Source organism: Delphinus delphis, chromosome 16, assembly GCF_949987515.2.
Source record: "Delphinus delphis chromosome 16, mDelDel1.2, whole genome shotgun sequence".
Lineage (NCBI taxonomy): Eukaryota > Metazoa > Chordata > Mammalia > Artiodactyla > Delphinidae > Delphinus > Delphinus delphis.
The window spans coordinates 5343793-5362759 of record NC_082698.1 but is presented as its reverse complement, the minus strand read 5'-3'; the positions used below and the strand labels follow the sequence as shown (position 1 = coordinate 5362759).

Here is an 18967-nt window from a genome sequence, read left to right as displayed (position 1 = left end):
CCACACTCACTGTATCTGCTCCCACATGTAGTGAAAGGCAAGCATGAATTTGAGTCTTGAGCCCTGAGTCTGAAATGTGTGCCTGTGAGTCAAACGTCGTCTCCTGAAAGCATCGATAATTCTTCAGAGGTAGTGCAGACTGAACACCAAGGGTTCTGAAGTTCTTTTCAGTATATCTTATAGAGAAAAAAGCCCTTGAAAAACAAAATTAAAACAAACAAGCAATAACAGCAAAAAGCCAAAACCAAGTTAAACTACCTCATTTGGGAGGACTGGGGGCTTCCTCCCTCTTTCCTTCAACTAGAATCATGTTTTGTTCCTAGAGAGAGATTCCCACATACAAGATTGCCGTGCAAATGGACGCTCAGTGTTTTCACCTAGTGATGTGTTTCATACACTATGTAAGTGAATTTATGAGTTGTGTTTGAACTTTAAAGTGGATTGGGATATTCCCAATCCACTTTAAAATAATGACTTCATTATTTTATAGAGAACATTTGTATATTTTTTCCTATATATCTTTAGATGAAAGAGATGTGCTAAAATAAATGAGCTTTCAGTTGGTCCACAGTATTTAACTGTATGAATGAAGAGGTGTGCAATGGGTAGATGGGGTGTTGGGGTGTTGAAGTTGACTCACTCTGCTCCTGCTTTTGGAGCTGTAGCTGCTCTGGGTGACCTACAGTGGATGGTGTTGGTTGCTGTTGGTTATTGGAGGTTGGTGTTCTTGTGGTGAGTTCTAAACACAGAGACGGAGTTTAAGAATCAGTGTCCCTCTGAGTTAGAGAATACATGTGACTTCTAAAAGCACAGCCCTCTTGAAACGTATCAGTGAATCCTTCGGGATGGAGCGAGTGTGGACCCAGATTGGTCCCTCCTGATTGACTCTTTATCTTTGTTGGCCTGAAGTCAGCTTCTCCAGAAGGGCTGGGGAGAAAGGGAAGGTATTCAAAATCCAGCCTGTGCACACCATGGTACATGTAAGCCAAAGGAGCAAGTTACTGACTGTGTGTACAACTGTAAGAGTCGCAGATGGGAGGGACTTCCCTGGCGGTCCAGTGGTTAAGACTTTGCCTTCCAGTGCAGGGGGTGTGGGTTCGATCCCTGGTTGCGGAGCTAAGATCCCACATGCCTCAAGGCCAAAAAACCAAAAAACATAAAAGAGAAGCAATATTGTAACAAATTCAATAAAGCCTTTAAAAATGGTCCACATCAAAAAAAATCTTTAAAAAAAGAAAAAAGAGTCACAGACGGGGTAGTACCCACCATTAATCAGTGGTCACGGCCCCTGTGTTACTGGTCAAGGATTGTTTGTGCTTTGTTCACTCTGACATTCCGTGATCTAAGACCCACGGTTTGAGGCCATCGTGCTCTTATCCGTGACTGAGATATCAAAGGCACACTCTTCTATTTTTCTTATTGTGGATAAGGGTGACTCTTTTTTTTTTTTTTGCGGTACGCGGGCCTCTCACTGTTGTGGCCTCTCCCGTTGCGGAGCACAGGCTCCGGACGTGCAGGCTCAGCGGCCATGGCTCACGGGCCCAGCCGCTCCGCAGCATGTGGGATCTTCCCAGACCGGGGCACGAACCCATGTTCCCTGCATCGGCAGGCGGACTCTCAACCACTGCGCCACCAGGGAAGCCCAAGGGTGACTCTTGATGTGGGTCGAAGCTTTTTCTTCTCTTCAAGGTCAAAGCTGTTGATGATTTTCTCACTGTCACGGTGTGAAAGATGACCAAGGAAACGAGGTTTTGTTTTCCTGTGTTATATCTTATTATTATTATTATTATTTTTGCGGTACGCGGGCCTCTCACTGTTGTGGCCTCTCCTGTTGCGAAGCACAGGCTCCGGACATGCAGGCTCAGCGGCCATGGCTCACAGGCCCAGCCGCTCCGCGGCATGTGGGATCTTCCCAGACCGGGGCACGAACCTGCGTCCCCTGCATCGGCAGATGGACTCTCAACCACTGCGCCACCAGGGAAGCCCCAGATACAGTACTTCTTAAATTTAAATATTTAGTCTGAGATTGCTGAGAAGAATCTATGATAGGAAAAAAAATCATAACCTTAAAGTCATGGACAACAGAGCTAAAGTCTTTTAGTCGCGTCTTGTCCTCAAACTGCCCAGGGCCTATTTTAGTAGTTCTTCATCTGTCTTATCAAAGGCATTGAGATGAAACACTGCTCCTATCTTGTATAGTCTGCTTAAGGAAGAAGCCATCCTGTGTCCTTCACAGATGTCTGGGATGTTTGATTCCTAAGCAGCTCTGATGCATGGTTTTTTTGAGGTGGGGAAGAAATCACACTCGGGTTCTCATTTTCTTACCTGCAACACATCTATTACCTTGGGAGAAAAACAGTTGTGCTCAGAGCTGGAATTGACAACTGTGTTTTTCTTTTTGCAGTTGGAATAAACTTTTGAGGTTTTTTATTTTTCTTCTTCTTTCAAACTGGTGTACTGTGTTTTCACATAACGTCGTAGCTTTGTAAAATGCCATGATAATTGACAGTAATCCTTCCAAAGAAGGAAGGGGTGAAACTTTGGAGAAGAAGGTATTGAAACTTATGGTTGTTACTCCACTGTCTTTCTCACTATGCAAATCCATGCTTTTTGTTCTGTTTAGAAAGCTCATTTTGTTTTGAAATGAGAACAGTAGTTTTAAAACGCTGGTCCAAAGATATTTGGTTCCTGGGGAACCCACCAAAAGATTCCTGACAGCCAGGGGCACTTCTCCACTGGTTTTGTTTGTCTGTGTTTTCTGAGTGGGTGGATCACCTTAACTGGAAAGCCAGAAAACAATCGCATCCTGCACCAGACCTTCTGACTCCAGTCGCTAAAGCTAGTTATTGCCCAGTTCCTCTTCTGTCTTTCTGGTGCTTTGTTGAGTTGTGCCTGTCACCTGGTGTTAGCTTCTTGATAATTAGTCATTGATCGTAAGTTGTAAAGTTGAGTATTTAGTTCATTTATAAATAATTCAATTAAGTAATATATTAGGTTTATATCTGCTGTCTTTCTATCAATTTTCTCTTTTACCCATCTGTATTATGTTTCCTTTTCCTGCTTTTTTTTGCCTTCTTTTGTATCAATCAAAATTTTCTTTTTTTATCCCATTTTCTCTCTTTTTTGTGTTATTATTGTCATGCATTTCAAGTCAACATATATTTTAAGGCATTACTATTATTATTTTGTATAGTTGGTATTCATTCAGCATGTTTTATATTTATTATTGTTTTTCCATCTCTCTTTTTTTTTTTTTGCGGTACATGGGCCTCTCACTGCTGTGGCCTCTCTGGTTGCGGAGCACAGGCTCCGGACGCGCAGGCTCAGTGGCCATGGCTCACGGGCCCAGCTGCTCTGCGGCATGTGGGATCTTCCCGGACCGGGGCACGAACCCGTGTCCCCTGCATTGGCAGGCGGACTCTCAACCACTGTGCCACCAGGGAAGCCCTCCATCTTTCTTTTAATTTTATGTTTCTCTATAGGATAATCTTCCTTCGGTGCAAAGAACTTCATGTAGAATTTCATTGGGTATAAGTCTGCTGCAGGTTTTGTTTGTATGAGAATCGTTGACTTCATCTTTGTTTTTGAAGGGTGTTTTCTTTTAATTTAGAATTCCAGATTGGCAGTTATTTTCTTCTTCCAGATGTTATTCTTTTCTCTTTTGGTTTCCATCATTTCTGGTGAGAAGTCAGCTTTCAGACTTACTGTTACATCTTTGAAGATAAAGGTGTCTTCAAAATTTTTTCTCTACCTATGTTTACAATTTTTCTCTTTCTCTGTGGTTATTAGCAGTTTTACTATGGATTACATAGGAATGGTTAGCCTTTTATTTATCCTACGTTGGATTTTGAGAGCTTCTTGAATTTTTCAAAATTAATTAATTAATTGTTTTGGGCTGCTTTGGGTCTTTGTTGTTGCGCACGGGCTTTCTCTAGTTGTGGCGAGCAGGGCCTGTTCTTTGTTGTGGTGCACGGGCTTCTCATTGTGGTGGCTTCTCTTGTTGCGGAGCATGGGCTCTAGGTGTGCGGGCTTCAGTAGTTGTGGCATGTGGGCTCAGTAGTTGTGGCTCTCGGGCTCTAGAGCGCAGGCTCAGTAGTTGTGGCGCACAGGCTTAGTTGCTCCACGGCATGTGGGATCTTCCCAGACCAGGGACTGAACCTGTGTCCCCTGCATTGGCAGGCAGATTCTTAACCACTGCGCCACCAGGGAAGCCTGCTTCTTGAATTTTGGATTAATTCTTTATTAGTTTTAGCAAATTCATGGCCATTATCTATTCTAATGTTGCATTTGTCACATTGTAGCTCTCATTTTCTTCTGTAACTTCAATTACATGTATGTTAGATGTCTTCATTGTGTCCTACATATCTCTAGCACACTTCTCTATATTTTCTGTCTCTTCTGTTTATTTTCCTGTTGATTGTCTTCCATTTCACTGATTCTGTCTTTAACTCTGTCTAATCTCAAGTTAACCCATATAGTGAATTCGTAATTTTATTTTATCATTTAAAAAAAACTTTTTTTTTTTGGCTTCGTTGGGTCTTCGTTGCTGCGTGTGGGCTTTTCTCTAATTGCAGCGAGTGGGAGCTACTCTTCGTTGCAGTGTGCAGGGTTCTCGTTGTGGTGGCTTCTCTTGTTGCAGAGCATGGGCTCTAGGTGTGTGGGCTTTATTAGTTGTGGCACATGGGCTTAGTTGCTCCATGGCATGTGGGATCTTCCTGGACCAGAGATCAAACCCGTGTCCCCTGCATTGGCAGGTGGATTCTTAACCACTGTGCCACCAGGGCAGTCCCTGAATTCTTAATTTTAGATATTATATTTTTGTTTTACAATTTTCATCTTTTTTTATACATTCATTTCTCTACTAGAATTTTTTATCTTACCGTTTTCTTCATCTCTCTATTTTCATATTTCCACTTTTCTATTTTTTCCATCTTTTTCTTTTTCTTTTACAATATAATACATTTATTTTGACAGTCTTGATACAGAAGTAACTGCTCGCTAACTACAGTATCTTGATCACTTGTGGGTCTGTTTCTGTCGTCTCTGTTTTGATTGGGCCACATGTGGTCTGGTATTCTTCCGTGTTTAATAACTTTGTTTGAATACAGGACTGTGAATATATAAAACTGTCAAAGCTCCAGATGAAGTGATCTTCTTCAAGAGAGGATTCATCCTTTTCTTTTCTAGGCAGAGAGAGTGAGACTGAACCTTTACACGACAGAGGCTGTATGGAGCCTTATATGGTTTTCCTCTGGTTGCCCAGGGTTTTCAACTGAGAGTCTGCTGTGTTACCTGGAGCCCCTCTCCCTGGCATTTTTCAGACTCTATTCTTTATCTCTGGAGACAGACAGACACTCCACTCTGCTTTATAGATGTTTTCATTTTGGTTTTCAGTCCCCTGCGCCGTGGAGCCTTAGGAACTGGCAGATACACTGGGAGCGGGCTGGGGGGGAATGGGGGAGAATGAGTGAGTACATGCTAGAAGCCTCCCCAGGTATCTGCACCAGTCTGCCGCCCTTGCTCCTTTTCACCTGCAAGCAGGAGTTCATGACTTCATAATGGTCATTGTTTGGCACCCTGTTTATACAAACCCCTAATTGAAAACCCTTTACAAAACAGATACACTAGGTTGCAATGTCCCATTTTAGACAGAATTTGCTGCTTTACAGTGGAACTCATTTAAGACTACTTCTAGGGTGATTAATTATCCCTTAGTTTACAAAATTTTCCATTGTACACAAGTTTTCAGGTATGGTATGCTTTTAATTAGGCAGAAAACTAGTCTGTATTAATAAAACATCTGCGCTGCAGCATCTTAAAATGCAAATGTATCGCTTGTTAGGAACACAGCAGCTTGAAGTAACTGCTAATAAATAATTCATAGATGAAACCTATTTACAATTAGCAGCACGTATTTGCATACATGTAACCAGTATGCCACTTCCTTATTATCCATTTACTGAATATGATCCACTCTTGGAATGTTTTCCCGGAACCACCAATTCTGTGATGGGAGAATTTGTATAGTGTCATTACTCTGAAATCAAGTAATTTTGAGTTTATGAGTATAGTATCATTTTCAAAAGGTTCTAAGATCACGTTAAACTTAGTTATCTTTGTGATTGTCAATTATGTGACATGGGTTTAAGAAACACTGGCAGGATATACACTGAAATCTTAATGATGTGATCTCTGCGGGGTAGAATTCAAGCTGGATTTCTCCATCCTTCCTTCCTCTCTCCCTTCCTTACCCTCTCCCTCCTTCCCTCCCTTTTTATACATTTCTGCATTTTTCAGATGTGTAGAATGTGTTATGTTACAAGCCAAAAGGCAATGAATAGAATGATTAAAATCAGCTTCCTCGGCGTGAAGGCCTGTCTCCCTAGCTGAGGGTCCCGGTTATAATCCAGGTCAGCTCCCATGTTCTCTGGATATCGAGGACGTTCCCTCACAGCAGCTTTAATGTCTGTAGATGCAGGAGCACAGAGTGGCGATGTGCCGTGTGCAGGCCCACAGATCTGTGTGTTCCTTTGCAGGTTGTACGAAAACAAAGGAGAGGCCGACTTCGTGGAGTCCTTGGTGCAGCTGTTCCGATCCATCAGCGACATGATGAGCGGCGTGTCAGACCAGACCGTCCGGGTGAAGGTAGGTCCTCGAGGCAGCGTCGACCACACTCAGGGCCCCGCTCTTAGAGGCGGGACTCCCTGCAGGCTGTGAAAAGCAGGGTCTGCGTGTCCTTCGAAGCCTGGACGTGAGCGGAAGGTTCAGGAGCGGCTTTGCAGTGACCATGGTCGTGGTCCCTGTAATGGGATTCTTTTCGCTTCCTCTGGAGGGGCTCTTCAATGCTGTCCTTGGTCTTTGCTTCTCTGCAAGGAGAGGTTCTCAGTTTCCATCATGGAAGGATGGGGAAGTGGAGGAGGATGATGTTTTCACGTCACTTGTCAGGGCGTCTCAGTATCTGAGCAGGTGTGGGAGGCTGAGGCTGTAGGTGCCCCAGGCATCCATCAGACCTCAGGCTGAGCTGTGCTGCTAGTGATATATCTTGGTCCCTCCAGCGAGTCTGGAAGAGTGAGCGAGGGATCCAACCTTCCTGTGGTCCTGCTGTTCTCACCACCTTATTATCTGTTCTCGTCCTGTGGTCCTTTGGGAGAACAGATCCCTGCGTCTCAGGTGGGGTCTGTGCGGTCTTCAGGACACGCCGGCGTGGAGGTGCCAGGAGGTGGGGCGTGGGGGGCGGGCCCCGGGAGTGGCCCAGGACCCGCACCCTTGCCAGCATCCCTGTCTGGCAGTTTCAGTGTGGCCGACTTACTGCAGAAGAAGCTGTGCGAGTTGTGTGTGCTGCCCGTGCTAATTCCTTCAAAGGACAAGAATCTTCCAAATGATTAACTTGCAGCTTTCACTCTGCTGCTCCTTGTAGCAGCCTCTGTACTTTCCTCTTTGAATGTTCTTTTACTGTAGCATTTCCCAGGAAACATCTTTATGGCTATTAAAAATATTGTGGGAAAGTAATTTCCCAGCTTTTAAGTCTGGGGCAGAGATGTACGCGTGCTCAGATGTGTGTCACGGTTGCTGTGACCAGGGGAGCAGCGTCACTAAACGTGAACAGTCACGATGGCCCTTTCATCTCGGAGGTGAAGCTGCTGTCTGGCAGAGCCGTGCCGTCCTCAGTATCACTTCTCAGTCTTCATGTGGAGCTGGTGATCCACAGAGAAAGCTGTGTGGCGTGTATTTTCAAGTTTGGGCTTAATTATTTTGGCAACTTATTGCCTAAAGCTGCCTTATTGTTTTGAGGTAAAAATTAACAATGTGTTTGGTACATTTACTACGAAATCCTCTGGCATTTCTGGAAAACAGACACAGGGAGTCTAAGAATAGATACAAATGACAGGAAGTTTTGAGCCCAGAAGTCCTTTTTGGTTTCTAAATATACTGTTAGATTATTAAATTTGATTGGGCTTGACTTGTGTCTGCCCACCTCCCTGGAGGTCAAGGCATTTAGTAACTGCAGACTTGAAAGTCCTTCCTTCAGTGGGTGTTTTATTATGAGACACGGGTGAGTTCAGTGACGTTTGTGCGTTGGTGCAGACCTTACATCTGCAGCACAGATGACTGAGTTTTATTTGAAATGTTGCCTCCTTGCTGCTGATTTCGTATTTTGTTCTTGCACAATAGGTGCTGCCTCGACTTCTGAAATTTAAGAATTCCCATCACGGGATCCTGTTTTTGTGTTGTTTTAACTCTTTACGTTTTGCTCTGTGGAAATGGAAATACAATTGTGAGTCATCTTACGTAGAGGAAATATGAAAAAGACTGGCATTTCTTAGGGGTTAACGTTGTTTCCCAAGGGTGGCCCTTGTTGGCTGTTTTGATCTTGGAGATGACGTCATTCGTGAGCAGGGGGTCAGCGCGCTCCATGCGTTCTTGGTGATGTTCAGCGTGACCTGCTAGACTTGTGGGGTGGGAGTGGCCGTTCTGAGCACCCCGCCGTCACCCTTCTCAGACTTGCAAGAACCACTTACACCCACCTTGTGGATCCAAGTCAGCATTTTATGCCTCAATGAAGGGAGAGGCAAGAGGAGTTTCTGATAATAATTAACTGCAGGATAGACACGGCATCCAATTAGAATTTTCAGCAGCGCTGCCTTCCGCTGGACGTGGAGTTTGCAGCAGCGTCATCTAACTTAAGCAGGAGCGTACTTGGGTACGTCTTTGTTACATGGGAGAGGGAACCACGGTGAATGTGTGGGCGACGCTCTGCCAGGTGGCCTCAGGTCTCCTCCACTTCTAGATCCTGCTCTGGGGCCCCCGTGCGGTTCTAGAGACATACTCACCATTGTGCTGCTTCGAGATCCCTGAGTTAATGACCCCCAACCTCAGAGCTGCTGACAGGTCCTTAAAAAAATGCTTTATGTGGTAAAGAACATGAAAAATTACCACTTTAACCACTTTTAAGAGTATAGTTCTGTGACATGAAAGACATTCACGTGGGTGTGAAACCATCACCACCATCCGTCTCCGGAACCCTTTTCATCGCCCCAGACGGAAACTCGGTACTTGTTACACCGTAGCTGCCCCGTCCTCCCCTCCTCCCAGCCCCTGAGAGCCACTGTGCTGCTGTCTGTCTCTATGAACTTGAGTATTCCAAGTTCCTTGTGTAAGTGGAATCATACCATACATGTCCTTTTGTGACTGCCTTCTTTTTATTTTTTTTGCGGTACGCGGGCCTCTCACTGTTGTGGCCTCTCCCGTTGCGGAGCACAGGCTCCGGATGCGCAGGCTCAGCGGCCATGGCTCACGGGCCCAGCTGCTCCGTGGCGTGTGGGATCCTCCCGGACCGGGGCACGAACCCATGTTCCCTGCATCGGCAGGCGGACTCTCAACCACTGCGCCACCAGGGAAGCCCGTGTCTGGCTTCTTTTACTTAGCATAATGTCCTCACGGTTCATCCGTGTTGTAGCAGGTGTCAGCATTTCCTTCCTTGCTGAGACAGAATTGTATCCCATTGCATGTATCTAACAAATTTTGTTATTCGTGCACCGTTTGATGGACACTAGGGTTCTTTACACCTTTTGGCCTTTGTGAATGATGCTGCTGTGGAAGTAAGTACAAGTAACGAGCTGTTCAAGCCCTGCTTTCGCTTCTTTTGGGTCTATACCAGATGTGGAATTGCTGGGCTGTATGTGTAATTTTTTGAGGAATTACCATGTCATTTTCCCCAGCACCCGTACCATTTTATTTTTTATAAAAATTAAAGAAAAAAGATTTCTTCTTCCATTTATCTTAACAGTATTTCTGGCAGCTTCTCAAGCTTGACTCCTTACCCACCCCCTTCCACCTTTAGCAAATGATGCTGGTTTGTCTGCTGTACTGAAAAGATCCTCTAATACCTGTCCAACATCACCTTTCCTTTCTCACTTCCTTCCGAAGAAGACGAGTCCATTCTACTACCTGAAACTAACCCTCCACCTGTGTTGAGTTCTCCCCTACCTGCCCCTTCCTTTGGGGTCCTGATGGATCCCTCACCCTTTCCTCTCAGTCTGGAATCTTCTGTCTGCACAGTAGATTGCCCCTTTCACATGCCTACAGCCACCCCCAGACATCCTAAGCATTCAGCAGGTGCTTCGGGGAACCTTCTTGGCCATCACACTTCTCCGTGTCCTGCCCCACCATGAGCAGGTCCTTGCACCTGTGGCCAGCGCCGTCTGGTCCTGTTCTCTGCTCTACCCTGTGTGGTCACCGTCTGCCTCTCCCCCACGCATGACCCAGCGGCACTTCGCCTGCAGCATCTCCAAGCCAGACGCGATCATCCTCTTCCATTGCCTTCTCTTCCTTTGCTCCCCGTGGCCATGCCTGTCACGAGCCACTGTGTGTCTGGTGCGCAGTTACTCTTGATGAGATTATGGCAGGACCTCTCTTCACTCGCTGCACCCTCAGTGCTATACCTGCCCTTCTTGTTCCCTAAAACTCACATCTGGCAGTAGACTTGTTTTTCTCAGGAAGCTGTGACGTTCTCCAGCTGCCTTGGAGAAATGGGTCAGATTCCAGGTTCTGCCGTTCAGAATCTTCAGTCAATCCAGCCAACTCTCCTATAGCCTTTGATTCTTAGAGACACGAGTGGAGCCCCTCTGGACGCTCGGAAGCCACCCGGAGGGTTAATGCCAAAGGCTGATGGGAAGAAGCATGAGCTCCAGGGGCTGCCATGCATCGATCGCTTGCCGTTCTGAGTGCTTTATATTAGCATCTTCTGTGACCCTCACAGTACTCCCATTCCATAGGTATGATCGTTGATTGTAGGTGAAGACACCTAGAGCTGTTAATGAACTTGCCCAAGGCCATGGGGTCCGGCAGAGGGATAATTTAAGCCCACGTTGCCCAGATCCAGAGCCACATCCTTCCATTCAGTTCCCCCCAGAGAGGGTCACTGGGCACCAGCGATCCGATGGCTCAGAAACAGGGCCTAAAGTGGTTGTCCACGTCGACGGACAGCAGCTCTGGATCAGATGCTTTGGGGCTGTAAAGACATCACCTTCATTCCCTGTGGAGCTTTTCATCGGAGTGGATATGTCCTGTGTTTTTTGGCATAAAGCAATTAAAAAACTTTGACGCTATGCCAGCAGAAATTGGCTGTGTCTAGAGGAGGTAAAGGCGGTTCCGTGGGGCTGGCCTGAGGCTTCTTGGAGGATGGGTCTCGGTGATGGGCCCCCTGCATTGGCCACAGAGGCTTCTGTTTCTTCACCACTCGTGGATTGCAGTGCTAGATTTGGGGCACGTGGGGTTTTGCCATCAGAATTAACATAGGCGTTGACATTTTCACTCTGTTCCACAAATCTTACAACTCTGTGGGATGATCCTGGAAAAGACTACCCTGTGAACTAGGCATAACCTCCCTAGAAATTTCTAGAACTTTCTGTTGAGGGAAACATTGACCCTGATCCACAATAAAAAATGCATTGTTGGGCATGTCTGTGTGTGTGTGTGTGTGTGTGTGTGTGTGTGAAGCTGAAAAGTCTTTCATGAAAACGTTCTAACCCTTTATTCCATGGGATGTACTCTGGCATTTTCTGTTCTATTCTGGTATCCTTTGGTCTATTCTGAACTAATGTATTTCACTAAAAAAAAAATTGCTGGTTGACAGGCACTAAATTTATTTCCTGAACAGCGAACGTATCTCAACCCACATTTGAAAAACACTGCTCTTTACCGTTCTTTCTATTTCTTCCACCCTCTTGTTCGGTTTAGTATGAAATATTATTAGTGTTCTGTGTGTCTTCCATTGTAAAGACACAGGTCCCTGGTGCTCAGTGAATTCCTCTACCAGAATGTGGATTGCACTGGGGTGAAGATTAATTGAATTCGAGGCTCCTGAGCTGCGATGGGCACACAGATGCGTGAGGCTTTGCCTTCCTTCCAGGGGGCTGCCCCTTGGGTGCCAGCTTCCCTGTTGCTTGCCTTTCTGACCCCTGGTGGTGCCACGTCTGTCTGGCCTTCCCCGGGGAGAACTGTGTTGGAAATAAGCTATATGGTAATCACAGTAAATGCAGTTGTTGGGTGAGTTTTGCCCTCCAAGAAGCATGGTTTTCATTTCCTTAAATGTAAAATAGATAGCTAGTGGGAAGCAGCCGCATAGCACAGGGAGATCAGCTCGGTGCTCTGTGACCACCTAGAGGGGTGGGATAGGGAGGGTGGGAGGGAGGGAGACGCAAGAGGGAGGGGATATGGGGACATATGTATATGTATAGCTGATTCACTTTGTTATAAAGCAGAAACTAACAGACCATGGTAAAGCAATGATACTCCAATAAAGATGTTAAAAAACAACAACAAAAACAAGAAAAAATAATACCTGGACTTGAACTATACTTACTTCTCTTCTATTTTATCTAAAATTCTTCCTTATCAGAAGCTTTGGCTGCTTTTTGTCCATTTCTCAGCTAGCTTCCAGGGTCCTCACTGCTTCTAACAAATTTGTAAGTTTCGAATATTTTTGTCCTCTGGAAAAACTCTGAATGTTTTAGGGATGATGACAAAACAAGGATCGGAAATACTATGATTTCCTTGCAGATGAGAAAATCAGGTTGCACAGGTGACTGCTGACCTGCCCGGGGCCTTGGCTCTAGTAATAGCAGCTCCCACTTGACCCCTTCATCCTGGGCCCCAGTGTTCTCCACTTCATGTGCTGCTTTCAAGATTCCCATAAGGATGTGAAGTCTTATCAGCTCCCTTAAACAAAGCAGGGATTTATTGTGTCCTGGCCCTCAGTTTAAATGTAATATGTGATCTTTTTAGAAAAGTGGAAAATGCCAAAAAGTCAACTTCAGAAAAATAAGTCTCACTTGTCATCTCCCCCCCCATAAATTACAGTGTTAGCATGTTTGTCTTTATAATCGTAGGCTTTTCCTCCTTAGGCTATGATGATGCATGAGATGATGTATATGATATATACGTACAGATATTTCCATATGTATGTATGTGTGTTTATACATACCTGTTTATACAACTTTCCTTTTTTCCACATACATTTCCCTACATCCTTCAGTACTCTTGAAGAACACCTTTTTTAAGGTTATATCGCTTCATGGTTGTATCGTAGCTTATTTAACCAGTTTTCTATGTTTGGGCACCAAGATTGTTTGTAGTTTTCCTTTCCGTAAACAGTGCTTCAGTAACCTCCCTGGCCAACCCTTTCTCTATGGCAAAGACCTGGTTCTGTCCGGTTAGCTGGGTGCATACAGATTTCCAAATGCTCTGAAGGTCTGTGGAAGTTGTGAGCAGAGCTATCAGGACTTGCTCCCTGCCTGAGGAATCTGTGCACCTCCCATTTGGGCTGTTGTGTCCCACGTGATGGCCTGGTTTTCACTAGAGCCCTGGTCCAGTCTGTGATTCCACTTCATCCTATTCCTTGTGGGAGTGAGCGACTTGACCACAGCGCTGGACGCCTAGGGAGCTGTTTGATCCTCAGAAGTCACCTGCTTACGTAACCTTCGCGTCTCTTGGTACAGGATCAGTGGGTGAATCAAGTAAGGAGACAAGAGCTCTGCTGAGTCCAGTTCCTTCAGCTCAGATGATTCTGGGCTCTGAGGAAGCAGGCCAGCGAGACGTGGGAACCATCATAGACTTGTACGTATTTTAAAGACATGGGTAGCATCAGAGCCAGGAAGGTACACTCAGAGCAAACAATAAAATATTTCCTCACTTTTTTTTGAGGCTGGGGGCTGGTGGTTGTTGATTGTGTTGATTGATCCAGGACGCCGCAGATGCAAGTCAGGGCTTTGCTTGCAAGGTCTGTCATCGTTTGTCCGAGATGGCTTGGATGGTGACTTTCCAGGTCACTTGTGCATTTGGGGGGAAGACTTTCTGAACCAGGATACTCAGCAGCTGAAGGCTGACAGCTCAGGAGAAGACAGCCATGAAGGGAACGGCCACACTGGATTGAGAATCAGCAACGGGCTAGGCCTTCTGGAGAGTTCTCCTACTAACAGGGAGGAGAGGGTGGTCCCAGACTCCAGGGGCTGAGGGGACCGAGCCGTGCTTGGAAGTGACACCAGTCTCCTCGGACTGCTGCAACTAAATACCACAAACACGGCAGCTTGAAACAGAAATTTCTTCCTTCTGGGTGCTCGTCTTAGTTTGGGCTGCTGTCACAGAGTATCGTAGACTGGGTGGCTTATGAACAACAGAAATGTATTCCTCACGTTTCTGGGGCCTGGAAGTCCAAGATGAGGGCGCCGTCAGGGCAGTGTTCGCGTGAGAGCCTTCCTCTGCATTGCCCACAGCTGACTTCTTTCATCCTTACGTGGTGGATAACAGAGACATGAAGCAAGCTCTCTTGTGACCCTTATAAGGGCACTAATCACATGATGAGGACCCTACCCTTCTGACCTCACCTAATGCGACTCACCTGGGGGTCTTGTGAAAATGCAGATTCCCCCTCGGTAATTCCAGGGAGGGGCCGAGGATTTTCATTTCCAGTCATCACCCAGTGAGCGCAGCTGATGTTGGTCCCTGGTCACACTTTGAGGTGGGTGTGGTTGGATCTCACCTGTGCAGTGAGTGTCCTGGCTGCCCTGGAGGGTGGGGGACGTAGGAGTCCAGGCAGGTGCAGGTGTTCCCCTCGGGGCTGGCTTCACCTGCGCCACCAGCGCTCCGCTGCCCGATGTTCTGGACTATTCTGATTTCACAAGTTTTCGTTATGCGTAGATGATAAGACACTTGCAAGTGAAGTCATGACTCGCATCAAAAAAGAAGAAGCAGGGCTTCCCTGGTGGCGCAGTGGTTGAGAGTCCGCCTGCCGATGCAGGGGACACGGGTTCGTGCCCCGGTCCGGGAAGATCCCACGTGCCGCGGAGCGGCTGGGCCCGTGAGCCATGGCCGCTGAGCCTGCGCGTCCGGAGCCTGTGCTCCGCAACGGGAGAGGCCACAGCAGTGAGAGCCCCGCGTACCGCAAAAAAAAAAAAAAAAAAAAAAAAAAATTTGAAGAAAACATTCTAGGTCGTTTGCTTGGTAAACCTTTGGCTCAAAATGCTTCCAATTTGAACTCACCCAACACTGGGGCTTCCAGCTTCCCCCAGTGTATAATGTGGAGAGCATTCGCCCAGTGTTGGATTTCTGGAATCTCTTCTGGCCAGAGTTCCTTGCAGGGGAGTTGCACAGTCTTCTCAGCTGTAGCCCCAGGACACTTGAGATACCACCCATGTGGGCAGACTTTGTCTGGAGCTGTCTGGATGGAGACACTTGTTTCCTGACCACCTCCCTGCCCCCATTTGTAGTGGACGGGACTTTGCAACAGCAGCAGAGATGCAGCCTTAGTGGAAAGCAAAATCATTTCTGTTCTCCACTCTCCTTCGGCAAGCCAACCGTTTGTGTTGGTTTTCTACCCAAGTTACGGTGCACGTGCGTGAGAATTTTTATAGTTACAACCTAGATAAGGTTCGCTTTGCTCCCTTTTTATCATTATATCATGAGTGCCTTTCCACATTAGTGAGTAGTTGTAGTTGTAACGGCTCTGTGCCAGTTCAGAGCACGTGCCTGCATTGATGTGCGTTCGTTTGCTTAATCAAATGATTTTTCATCATTAATTTTTCCATTGTTGAGTACTAGGATTTTTGCTTTTAGCATTTTAAGCCTGCAGTGAATGATTTCATTGAAAAGTAGTTGGTGGCATTGATCTTCACTTTAATTTTGTGGTGGGTTTCCTCCATGTTCTTTTTTTTTTTTTTTGCAGTACGTGGGCCTCTCACTGTTGCGGCCTCTCCCGTTGTGGAGCGCAGGCTCAGTGGCCATGGCTCATGGGCCCATTTGCTCAGCGGCATGTGGGATCTTCCTGGACCGGGGCAGGAACCCGCGTCCCCTGCATCGGCAGGCAGACTCTCAACCACTGCGCCACCAGGGAGGCCCTCCTCTGTGTTCTTTACCCTCATGTGCCTGTTTGTGTTGGGGGACAAGGCTTGAATTTGGGACCGCAGGATGTCAGGCCTTTCCTAGCCACCTTGCCTGTCCTGCCCCCTGCAGTGATGCTCTCTAGTGGAAAAGCACTCCTCTCAGGCACCTGGAGGGATTGCCTTTTCCTGGCCCCTGACCTTGGCCTTCAGGGGTCTCTCCCCCAGCTCCCCTTCCTTATCCAAGCCTTCTGCCCACCTCTTCCACCAGGCAAGGTGCCCCCCAGCCCTTTTCTCCTTCCTCCATCACAGTCAGGATTTATTCAGTGCTCTGTGAAACTGAGCAGGTCTCCTGGATGGCTTTATGCCTAGCCTCTCATTGTTCATTTATTGGCTCATTTGTTTTAAAAATTCATTTACTAATATGTTCATTCTGTGAGCCAGGCACTGTGCAGGTGCTGGTCACACACATATAACACAGATGTGGGCTCTGTTCTCATGGTGATTACATTTAAGTCAGCACGACAGGTATTAATCAAATCACCATACCCACACATGTATAGTTGTACGATTTCAAGCAAACCATAGACATAAATCTCTAATTTTAGATTGTAGAAGGTCCTTTTGAGAAAAGTAAGGGATAGGATGACCAGGGATATCAGGGGATGGGAAAGAGTTGGGGGGTTCAAGGAAGGTTTCAAGGAGGAGTTGGGTGAAGAAAGCATGAGGCGGGGCAAGTTCCAGGTAGAGGCCAGTAGACAGGAGGGTATTTGCTGCTTTCAAGGGCTGGCCACAAGATTGGTGGTTGTGGCTGGATGGGGTGGGCAGTGAGCCAGCGAGGGATGGGGGGAGAGGATGGAGAGGCGGAGGGGCACTTTGGGCAGAGCCCTGTGGTCCTGCTCAGGATCCGTGGGCGCCCCTGGAACGGGCATGGCCATGTCAGACGTGGCTTCTCAGAGGGTCATCTGGCTGCTGTCTGCACAATGGGCTGGAGCAGTTAAGAGAGGATGCGGTGGGGTGAGAGGCTGTCATGAAGTCCCGGTAAGAGACCATGGGGCTGGGGCTAGAGCAGGCTTCTTTCCTTTAGCACTACTGACATTTGGGGCCCATCCTTCTTGGTTGTGGGGCTGTCTTGTGCACTACAGATGTTTAGCAGAATCCTTGGCCTCTACACGCTAGATGCATTCCCTAGTGTGACGACCAATAATGTGTCCAGATGTTGCTCAGTGTCTCCTGGGATTGAGGTGGGGGCAGAATTGCCCCTGGTTGAGACATTGGGCTCCAGTATTGGTGATGAGTTTTGAGAAGGAGGAAGAGACTTGCTGGTATAATTTACGGACTGCGGTGGTGGCTCCCATGTGGGAGATGAGGAAGAGGCAGGGTGGTTTCATCACCTCCCAAGTCGTTGGCTTAAGCCACTGCATGATGGAGAGACATCTTAAGAAGCGGGTGAAGGGACTTCCCTGCTGGCGCAGTGATTAAGAATACACCTGCCAATGCAGAGGACATGGGTTCAGTCCCTGGTCCGGGAAGATCCCACATGCGGCAGAGCAACTAAGCCCACGTGCCACAACTACTGAGCCTGCGCTCTAGAGCCCGCGAGCTACAACTACTGAGCCCGTGTACCACAACTACTGAGCCCGCACGCCTAGAGGCCGTGCTCAGCAACAGGAGAAGCCACCGCAATGAGAAGCCTGCGCACCGCAACAAAGAGTAGCTCCCGCTCGCCGTAACTAGAGAAAGCCTGCACGCAGCAACAAATACCCAACGCAGCCAAAAATAAATAAATTAATTAAATTATTAAAAAAAATAAAGAAGCGGCTGATGATTCTAGAATATTTGGACATTGAGGGTGGGCTTCTCCTGAGACCCTGCTTCAAAGTTATCTCTTTCTGAGAACTGCTGTGCTGGTAGCTCTGCTTCACTCCATCGCGGGAAACATGCTCCTGTGCAGCCGCAGTGTGCTGACAACGTCCTCATTTATGTGCATTTTGGGCATCTGCCTGACACTTCTAACTACATGACCAGCGTTTAGGACTGGGCTCTCATTTTCCAGTTCCCTTTAGACAGCGTCCAGTTTCCACCCCTTGTCTGGTGTCTGCTCAGTGGTGCTGCTGGCTGGGTGGCTGGAGGTGTCTACACAGATACAGTGCTTGTTGCTGTTGGATGCTTGGTTACGTTACATAATACAGTGGAGGAAAGTACCCAACCCAGACTCCTATATGGTTTGGAGAGAGCTTATCCGCTGCTTTTGTCCAGGTGGATTAGGGAGCCTGAGATCACCCTAAAGCCTTCTGTTTGTGCAGCTCTCTCACTCATCAGAACCTTTCAGTGCACCTTCCTGCGATCCTCCCAGCGCTGCCATGGCTCCCCGTTCAAAGTAATAATGAGAAAGCATGCAGAAGGGAGGGGCAGGAAACACGATCATGTAAAGTCGGTGAGTTTAATAGCAGAGTCATCGATGGAGACATTTAGAACCCACATCCACTGGCTCTTCTCCGCAATCTTCAAATTGCAGCTGCCCCTTGGAGCGCCTTCCAAGATTTTGTTCTAGGAAAGATGAGGGGGTTTAGAACAGAGTCTAAAGCAGTCTGACCCATCTAAAGCAGGGTCTCCCAGGTGAACTGAAGGCACAGGGTCTGCAAAGGTCATGTGCGCTTTGCTTGTGGAATGCTCCTTATAAGCTCATGTGCCTGTAGGTTCTTTTTGTATTGTGAGTTTCTGTGGATTGAGGCTTCTTTTGATTGCAAATGACGTAAACCTCAAACAAGAGCTAAATAAACGGCAAGATATTCCAGTGTATGGGTAAGAATACTCACTACTGTTAAGATGTCAGATCTTTCCAACTTGATCTATAGGTGCAATGCCATCCCAAGTCAAAGTCCTAGCAAGTTACTGTGTCACTGTTGACAAAAGTGACATGAAGAGGGCAGAAGACCCAGAATATTCCACCCCATACTGAAGGAGAACAGCATCAGAGGACCGACACTCCTCGACTTCTGGGCTCTCTGCAAAGCTCCAGTAATCTAAATGCATAAACCCAATGCACATTCACTTCCGAAAGAAGGAAAGTAACTGTTTATTGTCACTGG

At 46.9% G+C, this 18967-nt stretch overlaps 1 protein-coding gene across 2 annotated transcripts in view; it reads left to right on the top strand.

The window, feature by feature from the left end:
• Window positions 1–18967, top strand: part of DOCK1 (dedicator of cytokinesis 1) — a 527045-nt gene that overhangs the window by 118316 nt on the left and 389762 nt on the right. For both annotated transcript variants that reach the window (XM_060033849.1, XM_060033848.1), the window contains exon 23: window positions 6537–6645. In XM_060033849.1, the coding sequence (XP_059889832.1) occupies window positions 6537–6645 (109 nt within the window). The remainder of the gene's footprint in view (window positions 1–6536; window positions 6646–18967) is intronic.